Here is an 18,705-nt window from a genome sequence, read left to right as displayed (position 1 = left end):
GGGTACGGTTGCGCAATGACGATACTTGGTGTATTTATTATTATAACAGGTGATTATCATGACGCCTGGAGCTATGGCCACCATCATCCGAGCTGTTAACTGTAATAAACCTTGTTGCAAAGGTGTAAGGTCTACTAATGGTTACTTATAATAAGAGTGTTAGTGCTTACTACCACAGTAAGCATAATGTATCAGGAACATGGACAATTGGACAATTTTGGCTAACTTAATTTTGGCTTTATTTACTGGTAATCCAGTAAGGTATATGTTATCACTGTTATCAGCCATACAGTAATACGAGTTATAAACCTAAATGCACAGAAATTTGCTAGCCTACGAAAACTGTTCGAATCAAAATTACTCTGTCGTGTACACTTACTTATCTATTAGCATTAATTTGTTTTGTCGATTTCTAAAATGCGAGTGATACTGACTTTAGATAATAGGTATAGCCACTGATAATAGCGCACTCGTGTATATGTTCGAGGAATAAGTTCACTTAGGCCGGAATTAGACTTGTATATAAGTTTCTAACGTAAAATGTATGTAGGTAATAAGTAACTTACGACTGCGTTTACATCTAAAAATAAAATTACAGTAAGTGGTACTTACAAAAGTTCTGTGAGATTTACTTACGTAAATTATAACAAGCCCATTTACGCCATACTTACCGAAATCAGAATTTAAAATTAGTTCTAGAAGCGGTGGCTCTTCCCATAGCGGCAGAAGCAGGAGCTGCGAGCTTACGGACGGACCAATTCAAGTTTTGGTTAAGAGATCTAATTCCAATACGATACGGATCTGTCAGTGTTAAAAGTGACATTTCTTAAACCAAAAACGTCACTTTTGACACGTATAGATCAGCATCGTATCGGAATTTTAGATAATAAATAAAACTCGAATTGGTCCGTGAGACGAATCGCTGAAAGGCCGCATTAGGAATAGGAACCCTCGCATCTGTGACAATGACAACATTGACAACCTCCATAACTGTGTGCTTGTGTGCTCGCGATCGAACTAGCCTGTCGAATCTTCTAATAAATCGCTTTATCACAAAATTTGTCATGGTTTGTAAACTTGGCAGTAAGAATGCATAACATCTTATACCTTTAAACGAGCAATTCTTGTATATATATTTCGGGGATCTCGAAAACTATATTCTAACGATTTCAATGAAATTTGCTATATATGGGGGTTTTCGGGGGCGAAGAATCGATCTAGCTAGCTCTTACCTGGGAAACGCGCGAAAAAAAATTGGAGTTTTTATATGTTTTCCGTGCAAAGCTCTGTCTCCCAAGTCCCAGATCTTATCCCTATAAGCTCGATACTTGACGTAGCATTCGAGACATGAAAACTTAGCGTGTACCGTCTTTGAACACGAACTGTCACATGACTTTATGCAAGTGACTGTATTGACGTTATGTAGTTGTTAGTAAAACCAATAGAATATGACACACTCATAAACTGATTAGGTAACCGTAACAATAGATATGTGCAGCATTGTTAGGGAAGCGCTTCGAGTCTACATGTACGAGTACCTATTTGTTTTCCTTTGACCGTTAGCGTTCTAACAAATTAGCAGCGAGAGCAAAAAGTTTTCAGTTTCTATTGTCGATGTTTCTAGCTCCGATATATTTTTAATGAATACCAATTGCGACTGGGAAACTGGAATAAGTAAACTAATGGCATTCGTCTCTAGTACCTAATCTAATATTGTTCTAGCCCAATTTCTGGAAATTATAATCTTCATAGCTACCCAGTGATGATACATAGAAGGTTTAAGTTCTTTAGGAAGTTGTGTCTATTTCAGTTCAGTTATAGCGCAATAATTGTGTGTAAAATGTACCTAGGTGGTCGATAATAGTTATTTACAGTACATATGGGGCTACTTTTCCGTACTAGTGCGTAAAATAGCACTTTTCGTGCGATATCGAAACTTTAAAGTGGCATATGTACTGTAAAACGTTGTTCGATACACGTGCGAATAGGTAATTCGCAACTCGTGTCGATTTAAAACACTCCCTTCGGTCGTGTTTTAATTTATCGCCACTAGTTTCGAATTTCCTCCTTTTCGCACTTGTATCGAAAATAACTATTCTAATGGCATCCACACAGTATGTATTATTGATACCGTATTAAAGCAAAATGCGACACATAGCTACGTAACACGTACATAAGTTATATGTAAAACTTAACCTAACAACAATGCCATGGTCTAGTTTTTTTAAAAGGATTGTACTATTAGGAACCGAGAAGTACCTATAGTGTTGGTAGTGGTAGTGTTTTTCCCAGAGCGTTTCCTTTGCTTCCTGCGGGTGAGGAGCTGCGCCGCCGGCGGGGTGCCCGGCGAAAGTGCAAGTGATTGCCAAAGCGCGCCCCACCGTCCGCCTCATGGGGTAGGCTCGATCGTATATATACCGATTCTCAAGGTAAACCAATAGAGTAAAAACAGTTCCGGCGCCTTAGCTAGAGGAACGGCCATCCCAGCCCCATCATGCGAGGGATCTGGAGCCAAGTGGTCAGTGCTATATTAACCTATATCAGGATATCTAATTTACTCATTTGTTTTCCTTCCGGTGCATATTGGTGATATCTGATATCAATAAATAGTGAACTACTTAGGTTTCCTAGTTATGGCAGTGATTGATTTAGAAGTGATACAATTGTTATTAATTAGGTATTTTTAACTCCGAATTAAAACATATTTTGATTTTTATTTCTGGGGGCAAGTAGCAAAACGTACTGTGGAATATACCTATTGATGACATACTTATTTGAGCCGGAAACACTGAACAACCATGTTTCAACATACGATCATGTACCTACAATTATTGGATTTTGCTATATACGAATATTAAGCAATTAGTGCTTATTGAGACCTTTGAGTCCTTTTTTGTAATCCGAATACTTTTATCCTCACTTAGTTAGAAACAAGCGTTTAATACCTACCGTTATAAAGTACCTATTTGTCTTCATGTTTAAGATAAATATGTCGATATAGGTCTTAAAGCTTAAATATTCCAAATACCCCATATAAATGGGACACAATAGCTTAAATATCATAAGTAAATCATGATCTTTGTATTGTTATTTGTATAAATGCTCTTATAATTATTTCTCATTCACTTTGTAAACGCAAGGAAATAGGTACCTATATAATAGTTCCTTTCAATTAGTTTTAATTAAATGCCAAGTTTCCTGTTACATGGTTAACTAAATCGGGACGTACCTACAAACTATACAATAATCATCATGAAGCTTTGAAAATATGTATATTTTACGGCAAATGTAAAGCTCAATACTTAATTTAATGTTTCATTTTTATATTTTACATTCCTGATGATGATATATTAAATAGATTAATCACGGTACCTAGGCTTGAATGTTTATCATATCAGTAATAAATAATATTATATTAACATAATATAGGTATCTATATAAAACTCTACAGCTGAATGCATAGGTCAAATATTTGTTGTGTTAGAAAACTGCACTATTTTAATACGATACTTACGGTTTAAGGTATTCGTTAAACCGCCTGCACCTTGTTACGAAAAAGTAAACGGTTTCCGGGACTTTCATTCCTTTTAGTGTGTATAATCGTGATCAATATGTGTATATAATCGTAATCAATATGTGTATATAATTGTCTCATGGAAGGCGTCAATGACAATGATCCCGAAAGTGGTCTAAGAAACTTACAATAGTTTGTTTTTAGGGTTCCGTGCCCAAAGGGTAAAAACGGGACCCTATTACTAAGACTTCGCTATCCGTCCGTTCGTCCGTTCGCCGTCCGTCCGTCTGTCACCAGGCTGTATCTCACGAACCGTGATAGCTAGACAGTTGAAATGTTCACAGATGATGTATTTCTGTTGCCGCTATAACAACAAATACTAAAAACAGAATAAAATAAAGATTTAAGTGGGGCTCCCATACAACAAACATGATTTTTGACCGAAGTTAAGCAACGTCGGGCGGGGTCAGTACTTGGATGGGTGACCGTTTTTTTGCTTGTTTTGCTCTATTTTTTGTTGATGGTGCGGAACCCTCCGTGCGCGAGTCCGACTCGCACTTGGCCGGTTTTTAGGGTTCCGTATCCAAATGGCAAAAAACGGAACCCTTATAGATTCGTCATGTCTGTCTGTCTGTCTGTCCGTCTGTCCGTCTGTCTGTCCGTCCGTATGTCACAGCCACTTTTCTCCGAAACTATAAGAACTATACTGTTGAAACTTGGTAAGTAGATGTATTCTGTAAACCGCATTAAGATTTTCACACAAAAATAGAAAAAAAACAATAAATTTTTGGGGCTCCCCATACTTCGAACTGAAACTCAAAAAAATTTTTTTCATCAAACCCATACGTGTGGGGTATCTATGGATAGGTCTTCAAAAATGATATTGAGGTTTCTAATATTATTTTTTTCTAAACTGCATAGTTTGCGCGAGAGACACTTCCAAAGTGGTAAAATGTGTGTCCCCCCCCCCTGTAACTTCTAAAATAAGAGAATGATAAAACTAAAAAAATATATGATGTACATTACCATGTAAACTTCCACCGAAAATTGGTTTGAACGAGATCTAGTAAGTAGTTTTTTTTATACGTCATAAATCGCCTAAATACGGAACCCTTCATGGGCGAGTCCGACTCGCACTTGGCCGCTTTTTTTTATATGCACATACATATGAAGTCTCATCCGACTATTGTCTACATGATGGTTACGGAAATCGATTTAAAAAGATATCAGCATCTCGCGTCTTGGAAGTCTGTCCCTATATTTGGACAGTGAGCCACTCACCTACCAATGTTCCGATAATCATTCCGATTGCGTGCATTGCATAACGAGAAACGATATCGTATTCTTCCGCTGATTCTTGGTGGGTCACGAACCACGACCTCCTTTCACTGAGCATTTAAAACCCACATAATAACATGTACCGTAAAATGGGGTGAGTAGGTGCAAAACTGACATTCAAAGCTCGATAACATTTTATTTTTAACCGCCTTCAAAAAAAAGGAGGTTCTCAGTTTGACCCGTATGTATGTATGTATGTATGTATGTATGTATGTATGTATGTATGTATATTTGTTCGCGATTATCTCGCGTTTGGCTCAACCGATTTTGATGCGGTTTTCAGAAAAGTGTTTCTTACATTCTGGAGAAGGTTTTAGTATACATAGATCTGAGCTGATGCTGAACCCTGGCTGTACCTAGTGGAACTCAGGTTTGGTGCAACATAGGCTCACGCTGTTTTGGTCATCCGACACGCCTTGATGAGCACTTGGGAGAGCAGTACCCAAGATAGAGCTGATGCTGAACCCTGGATGTACCTAGTGGAACTCAGGTTTGGTGCAACATAGGCCCACGCTGTTTTGGTCATCCGTCTCATCTTGATGAGCACTTGGGAGAGCAGTACCCAAGATAGAGCTGATGCTGAACCCTGGCTGTACCTAGTGGAACTCAAGTTTGGTGCAACATAGGCCCACGCTATTTTGGTCATCCGTCATATCTTGATGAGCACTTGGGAGAGCAGTACCCGAGATAGAGCTGATGCTGAACCTTGGCTGTACTTAGTGGAACTCAGGTTTGGTGCAACATAGGTCCACGCTATTTTGGTCATCCATCACATCATGATCAGCACTTGGGAGAGCAGTACCCAAAATTGAGCTGATGCTGAACCCTGGCTGTACCTAGTGGAACTCAGGTTTGGTGCAACATAGGCCAACGCTATTTTGGCCATCCATCACATCTTGATGAGCACTTGGGAGAGCAGTACCCAAGATAGAGCTGATGCTGAACCCTGGCTGTACCTAGTTGAACTCAGGTTTGGTGCAACATAGGCCCACGCTATTTTGGTCATCCGTCACATCTTGATGAGCACTTGGGAGAGCAGTACCCAAGATGGAGCTGATGCTGAACCCTGGCTGTACCTAGTGGAACTTAGGTTTGGTGCAACATAGGCACACTTTGTTTTGGTTAACCGACTTGTCGTCGTGTGCCTATGTTGCGGAGTTCCACTAGGTGGGTCGATGAACTTTTTTCTAACTGCCTTTAAAAAAAGGACGTTCTCAGTTTGACCCGTATGTATGTGTGTATGTTTGTTCATGATTATCTCGCGTTTGGCTGAACCGATTTTGATGCGGTTTTCAGAAAAGTGTTTGTTACATTCTGGAGAAGGTTTTAGTGTACAGTACATGGATGGTTTGAAAAACCAATTGGACCCGGTAGGTGGCCATGCTATCGGTATACCTACCAACAAATTTATGTTGCTAAAACCGATTTAGATAAAATAGTGGGAGTCGGACTCGGACTGGGACTGGGAATGGGAGTGGAAGTGGGAGCAATATACATACAAATCGTTTAGCACCAAAACGTCATATTATGTTGTGTCGCGATTATCATCGAGTTAGGCCATCACCAACATTAGTAGACTAAATGGAGAGCCTAACAAACTAGTATTTTAGCCCAAAACCTAAAATAAATGAAGTTTCTACCTATCACTAAAAAGTAAAAAATAAAATAAAATAAATAAAAAATAATTAAAAAATTAAAAATAAACAAAAATAAAACCAAAATAAAATAACTTAATATAATATCTTTTTCTTAAAAAAGGGAACCGCCTTCAAAAAACCAACCCACTGAAAAGTACAAAATAATTTTTATATGGCACCGCTTTACGTGTCCAGTCCCTATCCCACGGCGTAAAGCAATTTTTTGCCAAAAAGTAATTAATACCTAATAATAAGAAAATTAATAATCATCCGGGTAATTACTTAGTTTTTTGAAGGCGGTGCCAAACCAACAAAAACAGTCTTTACTACCAATCAGAAAAACAATACGAGTACGTAGTACCTACAAGAACTAAATTAATGAGTAAACTAAGTATGTCTTTATAATGCAAGTAAGTACAGCGTTCTTCGTTGTCTAAAATATCGGTTCTCAAAAATTTTGGTTTGGCACCGACTTCAAAAACTAAGTAATTACCCGGATGATTATTAATTTTCTTATTATTAGGTATTAATTACTTTTTGGCAAAAAATTGCTTTACGCCGTGGGATAGGGACTGAACACGTAAAGCGGTGCCATATAAAAATTATTTTGTACTTTTCAGTGGGTTGGTTTTTTGAAGGCGGTTCCCTTTTTTAAGAAAAAGATATTATATTAAGTTATTTTATTTTGGTTTTATTTACATTTTATTTTGGGTAGTTCCATTTCATAACTTTGACGATAAACAGGAAATCCCACCTCACGCCGTAGTCCCTCGTATTTGGAGTGAGTTGGGTTTTCATACAAAGGTGATTTTGGAACTTTGTTGAATCGTTTTTAGGGTTCCGTAGCCAAATGGCAAAAAACGGAACCCTTATAGATTCGTCATGTCTGTCTGTCTGTCTGTCTGTCTGTCCGTCTGTCCGTCTGTCCGTCTGTCTGTCCGTCCGTATGTCACAGCCACTTTTCTCCGAAACTATAAGAACTATACTGTTGAAACTTGGTAAGTAGATGTATTCTGTGAACCGCATTAAGATTTTCACACAAAAATAGAAAAAAACAATAAATTTTTGGGGTTCCCCATACTTCGAACTGAAACTCAAAATTTTTTTTTTCATCTAACCCGTCTAATACGTGTGGGGTATCTATGGATAGGTCTTCAAAAATGATATTGAGGTTTCTAATATCATTTTTTTCTAAACTGAATAGTTTGCGCGAGAGACACTTCCAAAGTGGTAAAATGTGTCCCCCCCCCCCTGTAACTTCTAAAATAAGATAATGATAAAACTAAAAAAAATATATGATGTACATTACCATGTAAACTTCCACCGAAAATTGGTTTGAACGAGATCTAGTAAGTAGTTTTTTTTTATACGTCATAAATCGCCTAAATACGGAACCCTTCATGGGCGAGTCCGACTCGCACTTGGCCGCTTTTTTTATTATGAGTAGGTATTACTATAGCTCCATTTTAAATTGGAATACATTATTTTTGTAGCAGTAGCTTTAAAATCCCACCTCACCCCCCTTTCATCCCTTCTCTCCCCATTCATGACCCAACTCTCCCCGCGAACCCTACTCACCCCATTTTACGGTATTTAGTGAATTCACTCTCACGCGCTTATTAAGTAGGCTCTAAGTAGTTATGCTCCACGATTTCTACTGAAATTCGTAACAAACTTTGGAAGCCCCGCGTTAATTCCGGAACGTGGCGGTTGTTATTAGACTTTAGAGGACGGGCTACTTATGTTGATGGTGATAATAACTTTCTAAAGGCACATGCAAACTATACGTAATGTGTCGTTCCTATTTAGGGCGAGTGATCCTTATTAAGAGCCAACAGGAGCTAAGATTTAAATATTTTAGGTAAATATACCCGTCTCGCTAACGGAAGCGGCTCCTAAAACTAGTGCGATAAGGACAAGGCGAAAAATCCTGCGTAAAAATATCAAAAATCAAGGTTTCGTACTCGACTGTTTCCTCCTCCAAAACTTAACCAATCGTAACCAAATTTGGAAATCTAAATGATTATGACATTATCTGTGTCGGACCGTTTTGTTTTTTTGACTAATTGATGTCAGTTTTGAATAGCACGCCTCTCATTGCGGCATAGTCAATTAGGCCATTTTGGCCATTTTTGAAGGGCTCTAGCGCCTTAAAAAACAAAAATTTCAAAAAAAGCAAAACGGTCCGACACAGATATTGACAATATTAATCTGTGTTGAAAAAATCATTGCTCTAGCTTCAAAACCCACGGAGGAAACAGTCGAGTACGTTTGTATGGAGAAATTACCACTCCTGTTGGCTCTTAAGGAAGCAATAAATGTTGCGTGGGTTCTCGGCGCAGGACGCGGGCGGTGCGGCGGGCGCCCGCTCTGTCGCCGCGGTCACCGCTCTTGCGCAACTCTTGCATAATGCGATCGTGAGCCATGTTATTAGCCCCGAGCCCGAGTTCGAACCGCGTTAATGAAACGGGTGAGCTTTCTCTGGGATGTTAACTGAATCACCTAAGCTGATATTGACCTTTTATAGGTCATGCCAAGGATTTTTTTTGATAATATCTACGTATTTGTTTGCATCTCGGCTATTTCAGTACTTTTACAAAACATTTCGATGTAATACGAGCTTTAAAGAATTTACAACATACATACCTATCTAGTAGCTAGGTATGTTATAAAGTCATTATATATTAAACGAGTCTATAACTAAACATACATAGGTATCACAGCTAATAATACCTACAGTTAGCGTCAAATAGATAGCGACGGCAAACACGGCTAAATACCTAAATCCTTGTTTTCATATAAATATGGATTTGTTCCGAAACTTTGGCAGTCACTACCTGTTTGATGCGGACTGTATCTAATTAATGCTCAAAATACCGTTAATAAAAATATGTCAGATAGTAGTTTCCCGGCCCATATAGGTAAACTGCGTAGGTAGTCATGCTATCATACCTTACGAGAAAGTACCTACTGCTTTAAGTTATTTCTCTAACATATTTAGTACTTCCTATTACCGGCTCCGGCTTGCCAGACCACTCCATTGAACTATAAAACGGGTCTCACGTTCTGCACTTTCCTCTTATATCTGATTCAAACGGCTTACATAATAATTATCTTAAAACTTAAAAATAAATAAAAAGAAAACCAAAACAAAATAACTTAATATAAATTCTTTTTTTAAAAAAGGGAACCGCCTTCAAAAAACCAACCCACTGAAAAGCATAAAATAATTGTTATATGGCACCCCTATACATGTCCAGTCCCTATATCCCGTCGTAAAGCAAATTTCTGCCAAAAAGTAATTAATACCTAATAATAAGAAAATTAATAATCATCCGGGTAATTACTTCGTTTTTGAAGTCGGTGCCAAACCAAAATTTTAGAGAACCGATATTTTAGACAACGAAGAACGCTGCACGTACTTGCATTATAAATACATACTTAGTTTACTCATTAATTTAGTTCTTGTAGGTAATACATACTCGTATTTTTTTTTCTGATTGGTAGCAAAGGATGTTTTTGTTGGTTTGGCACCGCCTTCAAAAACTAAGTAATTACCCGGATGATTATTAATTTTCTTATTATTAGGTATTAATTACTTTTTGGCAGAAATTTGCTTTACGACGGGATATAGGGACTGGACATGTATAGGGGTGCCATATAACAATTATTTTATGCTTTTCAGTGGGTTGGTTTTTTGAAGGCGGTTCCCTTTTTAACCGCCTTCAAAAAAAAAAGGAGGTTCTCAGTTTGACCCGTATGTATGTATGTATGTATGTATGTAAGTATGTATGTATGTATATTTGTTCGCGATTATCTCGCGTTTGGCTGAACCGATTTTGATGCGGTTTTCAGAAAAGTGTTTCTTACATTCTGGAGAAGGTTTTAGTATGCATAGATCTGAGCTGATGCTGAACCCTGGCTGTACCTAGTGGAACTCAGGTTTGGTGCAACATAGGCTCACGCTGTTTTGGTCATCCGACACGCCTTGATGAGCACTTGGGAGAGCAAGTACCCAAGATAGAGCTGATGCTGAACCCTGGCTGTACCTAGTGGAACTCGGGATGTACCTAGTGGAACTCAGGTTTGGTGCAACATAGGCCCACGCTGTTTTGGTCATCCGTCTCATCTTGATGAGCACTTGGGAGAGCAGTACCCAAGATAGAGCTGATGCTGAACCCTGGCTGTACCTAGTGGAACTCAGGTTTGGTGCAACATAGGCCAACGCTATTTTCGCCATCTGTCACATCTTGATGAGCACTTGGGAGAGCAGTACCCAAGATAGAGCTGATGCACCAAACCACCCTGGCTGGCAGGGTTCACCCTGGCTGTACCTAGTGGAACTCAAGTTTGGTGCAACATAGGCCCACGCTATTTTGGTCATCCGTCACATCTTGAGGAGCACTTGGGAGAGCAGTATCCAAGATAGAGCTGATGCTGAACCCTGGCTGTACTTAGTGGAACTCAGGTTTGGTGCAACATAGGCCCACGCTGTTTTGGCCATCCGGCACGCCTTGATGAGCACTTGGGAGAGCAGTACCCAAGATAGAGCTGATGCTGAACCCTGGCTGTACCTAGTGGAACTCGGGATGTACCTAGTGGAACTCAGGTTTGGTGCAACATAGGCCCACGCTGTTTTAGTCATCCGTCTCATCTTGATGAGCACTTGGGAGAGCAGTACCCAAGATAGAGCTGATGCTAAACCCTGGCTGTACCTAGTGGAACTCAGGTTTGGTGCAACATAGGCCAACGCTATTTTGGCCATCCGTCACATCTTGATGAGCACTTGGGAGAGCAGTACCCAAGATAGAGCTGATGCACCAAACCACCCTGGTTGGCAGGGTTCACCCTGGCTGTACCTAGTGGAACTCAAGTTTGGTGCAACATAGGCCCACGCTAGTTTGGTCATCCGTCACATCTTGATGAGCACTTGGGAGAGCAGTATCCAAGACAGAGCTGATGCTGAACCCTGGCTGTACTTAGTGGAACTCAGGTTTGGTGCAACATAGGCCCACGCTATTTTGGTCATCCATCAGATCATGATCAGCACTTGGGAGAGCAGTACCCAAGATTGAGCTGATGTTGAACCCTGGCTGTACCTAGTGGAACTCAGGTTTGGTGCAACATAGGGCAACGCTATTTTGGCCATCCGTCACATCTTGATGAGCACTTGGGAGAGCAGTACCCAAGATAGAGCTGATGCACCAAACCACCCTGGTTGGCAGGGTTCACCCTGGCTGTACCTAGTGGAACTCAAGTTTGGTGCAACATAGGCCCACGCTAGTTTGGTCATCCGTCACATCTTGATGAGCACTTGGGAGAGCAGTATCCAAGACAGAGCTGATGCTGAACCCTGGCTGTACTTAGTGGAACTCAGGTTTGGTGCAACATAGGCCCACGCTATTTTGGTCATCCATCAGATCATGATCAGCACTTGGGAGAGCAGTACCCAAGATTGAGCTGATGCTGAACCCTGGCTGTACCTAGTGGAACTCAGGTTTGGTGCAACATAGGCCAACGCTATTTTGGCCATCCGTCACATCTTGATGAGCACTTGGGAGAGCAGTACCCAAGATAGAGCTGATGCTGAACCCTGGCTGTACCTAGTGGAACTCAGGTTTGGTGCAACATAGGCCCACGCTATTTTGGTCATCCGTCACATCTTGATGAGCACTTGGGAGAGCAGTACCCAAAATAGAGCTGATGCTGAACCCTTGCTGTACCTAGTGGAACTCAGGTTTGGTGCAACATAGGCCCACGCTATTTTGGTAATCTGTCACATCTTGATGAGCACTTGGGAGAGCAGTACCCAAGATAGAGCTGATGCTGAACCCTTGCTGTACCTAGTGGAACTTAGGTTTGGTGCAACATAGGCACACTTTGTTTTGGTTAACCGACTTGTCGTCGTGTGCCTATGTTGCGGAGTTCCACTAGGTGGGTCGATGAACTTTTTTCTAACTGCCTTTAAAAAAAGGACGTTCTCAGTTTGACCCGTATGTATGTACGTATGTATGTGTGTATGTTTGTTCGTGATTATCTCGCGTTTGACTGAACCGATTTTGATGCGGTTTTCAGAAAAGTGTTTGTTACATTCTGGAGAAGGTTTTAGTGTACAGTACATGGATGGTTTGAAAAACCAATTGGACCCGGTAGGTGGCCATGCTATCGGTATACCTACCAACAAATTTATGTTGCTAAAACCGATTTAGATAAAATAGTGGGAGTGGGAGTCGGACTCGGACTGGGACTGGGAATGGGAGTGGGAGGAATATACATACAAATCGTTTAGCACCAAAACGTCATATTATGTTGTGTCGCGATTATCATCGAGTTAGGCCATCACCAACATTAGTAGACTAAATGGAGAGCCTAACAAACTAGTATTTTAGCCCAAAACCTAAAATAAATGAAGTATATATCTACCTATCACTAAAAAGTAAAAAATAAAATAAAATAAAAAATAATTAAAAAATTAAAAATAAACAAAAATAAAACCAAAATAAAATAACTTAATATAATATCTTTTTTAAAAAAAAAGGGAACCGCCTTCAAAAAACCAACCCACTGAAAAGTACAAAATAATTTTTATATGGCACCCCTTTACGTGTCCAGTCCCTATCCCACGGCGTAAAGTAATTTTTTGCCAAAAAGTAATTAATACCTAATAATAAGAAAATTAATAATCATCCGGGTAATTACTTAGTTTTTGAAGGCGGTGCCAAACCAACAAAAACAGTCTTTACTATCAATCAGAAAAACAATACGAGTACGTAGTACCTACAAGAACTAACTTAATGAGTAAACTAAGTATGTCTTTATAATGCAAGTAAGTACAGCGTTCTTCGTTGTCTAAAATATCGGTTCTCAAAAATTTTGGTTTGGCACCGACTTCAAAAACTAAGTAATTACCCGGATGATTATTAATTTTCTTATTATTAGGTATTAATTACTTTTTGGCAAAAAATTGCTTTACGCCGTGGGATAGGGACTGGACACGTAAAGGGGTGCCATATAAAAATTATTTTGTACTTTTCAGTGGGTTGGTTTTTTGAAGGCGGTTCCCTTTTTTTTTTAAAAAGATATTATATTAAGTTATTTTATTTTGGTTTTATTTTTGTTTTTTAAAAAAAGAATTTATATTAAGTTATTTTGTTTTGGTTTTCTTTTTATTTATTTTTAAGTTTTTTATTATTTTTTATTTATTTTATTTCATTTTTTACTTTTTAGTGATAGGCAGTGATCGGAATTGGTAGTGCCATTTCACGGGACTTCGGTACGTAAGCTTAGGATGGATATACCTTTTCACCCCGGGTTTTCATATTACCTACTTCAATAGAGATGATGACACATGTTGAATTTTATAACAAAATATAGTAAAATAGATATCAAATGAGCAATTTAAAATAATAATGTGGATATTAAAATAAAATACGGAAATGTTACAAAAATACAGGACCTGAAAGTTTCGAAATTTAAGTTTTTTTTAACTTCCAAAAACGATAAAAGTAAGGGTACCAGTCGATTCCTTACATTTTATCCAAAAAATATTGTATAGCAACTATATACATATAAACGCAATATTTCACGGACAAAAACGCAATTTTCTTGTTTTGCCCATACTTCAAGATGGGATCTCAATGACCTTGACGTCACGTTCACTTATCCTTTTGTGAGAGCCGTTTCGCGAGTGAAGTGCGACTGTCGGACTTTGACTATAATTTCTGACTTTTGTGTTGCTTTAATGCAATGGGTCCCATATAGACATTTGATCCTAAAATAAATCCGATCGATTGATACCATAAATGAAAATTAGTCATGTAGCCTATTAAAGACATGCCAAGAAATATTTTCGTGAAAAAATAAGAGTCTTGGAATCCCGAGTCTTATCCATGTTAAGTACAATGTTTGAGGTCATTCACCCCAACTGGCACTACCTATTCCGATCATTGGTGATAGGTCAATCATTTATTTTAGGTTTTGGGCTAAAATACTAGTTTGTTAGGCTTAGTTTTAGTGTAATGTAGTATTAAGTTATTTTGTTTTGGTTTTCTTTTTGTTTATTTTTAATTTTTTTATCCTTTTTTATTTATTTAATTTAATTTTTAATTTTTAGTGATAGGTACTTCATTTATTTTAGGTTTTGGGCTAAAATACCTGTTTGTTAGGATCTCCATTTAGTTTTGGGCTAGTAAGTAACTACCTACCTACTAATGTTGCTGAACTGATGGCCTAACTCGATGATAATCTCGACAAAACATAGATGACGTTTCGGTGCTAAACGATTTGTATTAATATTGCTCCCACTCCCACTGCCACTCCCACTTCCAGTCCCAGTCCCAGTCCCACTCCCATTCCCAGTCCGAGTCCAACTCCGACTCTCACTGCCACTATTTTATCTAAATCGGATTCAGCAACTTAAATTTGATGGTAGGTATACCGATAGCATCGCCACCTACCGGATCCAATTGGTTTTTCTAAGCATCCATGTACTGTACACTAAAACTTTCTCCAGAATGTAACAAACACTTTTCCGAAAATGGCATCAAAATCGGTTCAGTCAAACACGAGATAATCACGAAGAAACATACATACAAACATACGGGTCAAACGGAGAACTTCCTTTTTTTAAAGGCGGTTAGAAAATAGTTGATCGACCCACCTAGTGGAAGTCTGCAACATAGGCACATGACGATAAGTCGGCTAACCAAAACAAAGTGTGCCTATGTTGCACCAAATCTGAGTTCCACTAGGTACAGCCAGGGTTCATCATCAGTTCTATCTAGGGTACTGCTCTCCCAAGTGCTCATCAAGATGTGACGGATGACCAAAATAGCGTGGGCCTATGTTGCACCAAACCTGAGTTCCACTAGGTATAGCCAGGTTTCAGCATCAGCTATATCGTGGGTACTGCTCTCCTAAGTGCTCATCAAGATGTGACAGATGACCAAAATAGCTTGGGCCTATGTTGCACCAAACCTGAGTTCCACTAGGTACATCCAGGGTTCAGCATCAGCTCTATCTTGGGTACTGCTCTCCCAAGTGCTCATCAAGGCGTGTCGGATGACCAAAACAGCGTGGGCCTATATTGCACCAAACCTGAGTTCCAATAGGTACAGCCAGGGTTCAGCATCAGCTCTATCTTGGGTACTGCTCTTCCAAGTGCTTATCAAGACGCGTCGGATGACCAAAACAGCGTGGGCCTATGTTGCACCAAACCTGAGTTCCACTAGGTACATCCAGGGTTTAGCATCAGCTCTATCTTGGGTACTGCTCTCCCAAGTGCTCATCAAGACGCGTCGGATGACCAAAACAGCGTGGACCTATGTTGCACTAAACCTGAGTTCCACTAGGTACATCCTGAGTTCCACTAGATACATCCAGAGTTCAGCATCAGCTCCATCTTGGGTACTACTCTCCCAAGTGCTCATCAAGATGTGACAGATGACCAAAACAGCGTGGGCCTATGTTGCACCAAGCCTGAGTTCCACTAGGTACATCCAGGGTTCAGCATCAGCTCTATCTTGGGTACTGCTCTCCCAAGTGCTCATCAAGGCGTGTCGGATGACCAAAACAGCGTGGGCCTATATTGCACCAAACCTGAGTTCCACTAGGTACAGCCAGGGTTCAGCATCAGCTCTATTTTGGGTACTGCTCTTCCAAGTGCTCATCAAGACGCGTCGGATGACCAAAACAGCGTGGGCCTATGTTGCACCAAACCTGAGTTCCACTAGGTACATCCAGGGTTCAGCATCAGCTCTATCTTGGGTACTGCTCTTCCAAGTGCTCATCAAGACGCGTCGGATGACCAAAACAGCGTGGGCCTATGTTGCACCAAACCTGAGTTCCACTAGGTACTTCCAGGGTTCAGCATCAGCTCTATCTTGGGTACTGCTCTCCCAATTGCTCATCAAGGCGTGTCGGATGACCAAAACAGCGTGGGTCTATGTTGCACCAAACCTGAGTTCCACTAGGTACAGCCAGGGTTCAGCATCAGCTCAGATCTATGTATACTAAAACCTTCTCCAGAATGTAACAAACACTTTTCTGAAAACCGCATCAAAATCGGTTCAGCCAAACGCGAGATAATCGCGAACAAATATACATACATACATACATACATACATACATACATACATACATACATACATACATACATACATACATACGGGTCAAACTGAGAACCTCCTTTTTTTTTTGAAGGCGGTTAAAAATGTAAACTGTGTATTATTGTACGTACGTAGGTACTCGTACAAATGAAAATTTATGAGCTATTTGTTGTTACCAAGTGGTTTGAATTGAACAACTCTGAGAGCAATTTCTTTCATTAAATTATGTATTAGCTCTATCGACGATTAAGTTTGGAGCAGTTGGCCGAAGATGGTTACGCTTTTGTCATGGACATCGTGGCCATCACTTTTAGAAATACTTACTCGTATGTGTATGAAAGCGATTAAAGTGCATCCATCACATTTATATCTTTTATAATAGTGGTCAGCATAAAAAGGACAAGAAGTGATGTTCATTAAACTTTTGTTTACGTTCTTGAGTTAAAGGCTACGCGACATTATAAAACTCTATCATTGCTTTGCGAAATAATGTTGAATAGGTTTTTTTGTGCCTTAATTATTAATAAATAAACATATCTATAATGTGACTGTAATTTGTTTCAGATTACCTTAGCGGTAATTCTGCAAGTCGCTCTAGTAACGGGAAAGGCGTTAATACAACAAAATCAACAAGCACAGCAGCAGTTGGAGCCGCAAAATCAAAATGCACAGGCAGCACAGAAACGCATCGGGTACGACTATCCTGCGCCTCCTAGCGACCTAGTGAATCCTTTCCAGGAGCACGGGGATCTAGGCCACGATGTGATCGAGCACGATCACCACGATCACCACGATTACCACGATCACCACGACCACCACGACCACCACGATCACCACGACCACCACGATAACCACGAGCACCACGACATTCACGACATCCATGACCACCACGAAGAGCATCACGTTGAAGAACACCACGAAGAACATCACGACCATCATGACCATCACGATCCAGGATATTGGAAAAAGAAATTAATCTGGAAGCCAGGATGGAAGAAAATATGGAAACCGGCAAAGAAACAAATATGGAAACCTTCATGGAAAAAGATTTGGAAACCCATTTGGGTACCGACCAAAATTCCGGTATGGAAGGAAATCAAAGTACCGGACTGGAAAAAAATCTACAAACCTGAGTGGAAGCCCATAAAGGTGCCCGCATGGAAGGAAGTGAAAGTACCGGATTGGAAAAAAATTACCGTTCCTGTGTATAAAGACATAGTCGTGCCAGGGTGGAAGGAAATACAAATACCCGCATGGAAAAAGATTTGGGTACCGGAATGGGTAAAAGTTGGTGTTCCCGGGGAGAAATACCTAGGCAAGGATCACGATGGATGGGAATACACATCGCATGATTTGTGGAAAAAGAAACTCGTTTGGAAGCCAGTATGGAAGAAGTACTGGAAGCCGGGTAAGAAGCAGATCTGGATACCGGACAAGAAATTGGTATGGAAAGACGAGTGGAAGCAAATCTGGAAGACAGAAAAGAAACAAATCTGGATCGATGACAAGAAATTAGTTTGGAAAGAAGCCTGGCAACAGATATGGAAGCCATCGAAGAAACTCATATGGGTGCCTGACAAGAAATTGGAATGGAAGGAAGCTTGGAAACAGATCTGGATTCCGGACTGGAAGCAAATATGGGTTCCGGGAGTGAAGAAGATCTGGAGGCCAGTGTGGATATCCGAGTGGTTCCCGTCTCCGGACCATCACGAGCACCACCACGAGTCCCACGGGTGGGACAGGAGCGACAACAACACCGCCGCCAGTCAGAAGTCGGTGGCCGTGCAGCCAGCGCCCCAGCAGCCCGCGCCCAAACCGCCGCAACAGTCCACGTGGCAGTTTCCCAAATAGCCTAACATTAAGAACCCATTGAGATTGTTCATTGTTGTACATATAGGACAGAAGCGTGAGAGTCTGAATGTCGTGTAAACAGTCTTCTTGTGATCAGGGAGGCGTGTCTTGTTTTCTTACTCAAGACTGTGTTGAATATTGGGGCGAGACTTCTCCAGAGTAACAGGGAATCGCACCGCACTGCACTTATAGGTAAATTATTTTGATTTATTGACTCTGTTATAATATACATCTTCCGATATTAACATATAAGTGCAAA

General features: G+C 40.1%; 1 protein-coding gene and 1 long non-coding RNA gene across 2 annotated transcripts in view; one reads left to right on the top strand and one right to left on the bottom strand.

Annotated features, from left to right (window-relative positions):
- Nucleotides 1-4,517, bottom strand: part of LOC134657984 (uncharacterized) — an 88,009-nt gene extending 83,492 nt beyond the window's left edge. The window contains exon 1 of the long non-coding RNA XR_010097665.1: nucleotides 4,318-4,517. This is a non-coding gene — a long non-coding RNA (uncharacterized LOC134657984). The remainder of the gene's footprint in view (nucleotides 1-4,317) is intronic.
- LOC134657950 (uncharacterized) lies at nucleotides 2,368-18,576 on the top strand. Its single transcript, XM_063513551.1, has 2 exons — nucleotides 2,368-2,518; nucleotides 17,160-18,576. The coding sequence occupies exons 1-2, from the start codon at nucleotides 2,495-2,497 to the stop codon at nucleotides 18,444-18,446; spliced, it is 1,311 nt and encodes a 436-aa protein (XP_063369621.1). The 5' UTR covers nucleotides 2,368-2,494; the 3' UTR covers nucleotides 18,447-18,576.
- Nucleotides 18,577-18,705: the final 129 nt, after the last annotated feature.

The sequence above is a fragment of the Cydia amplana genome, chromosome 21, assembly GCF_948474715.1.
Source record: "Cydia amplana chromosome 21, ilCydAmpl1.1, whole genome shotgun sequence".
Taxonomy (NCBI): domain Eukaryota; kingdom Metazoa; phylum Arthropoda; class Insecta; order Lepidoptera; family Tortricidae; genus Cydia; species Cydia amplana.
This window is presented reverse-complemented; position numbering and strand designations above follow the sequence as displayed.

Excerpts from the sequence above, each read along its gene's own strand:
- LOC134657950 (XM_063513551.1), top strand. The coding sequence starts at position 2,495 with ATGCGAGGGATCTGGAGCCAAGTG. Across the intron at positions 2,519-17,159 it reads GAGGGATCTGGAGCCAAGTG|ATTACCTTAGCGGTAATTCT; the intron begins GTCAGTGCTATA and ends AATTTGTTTCAG.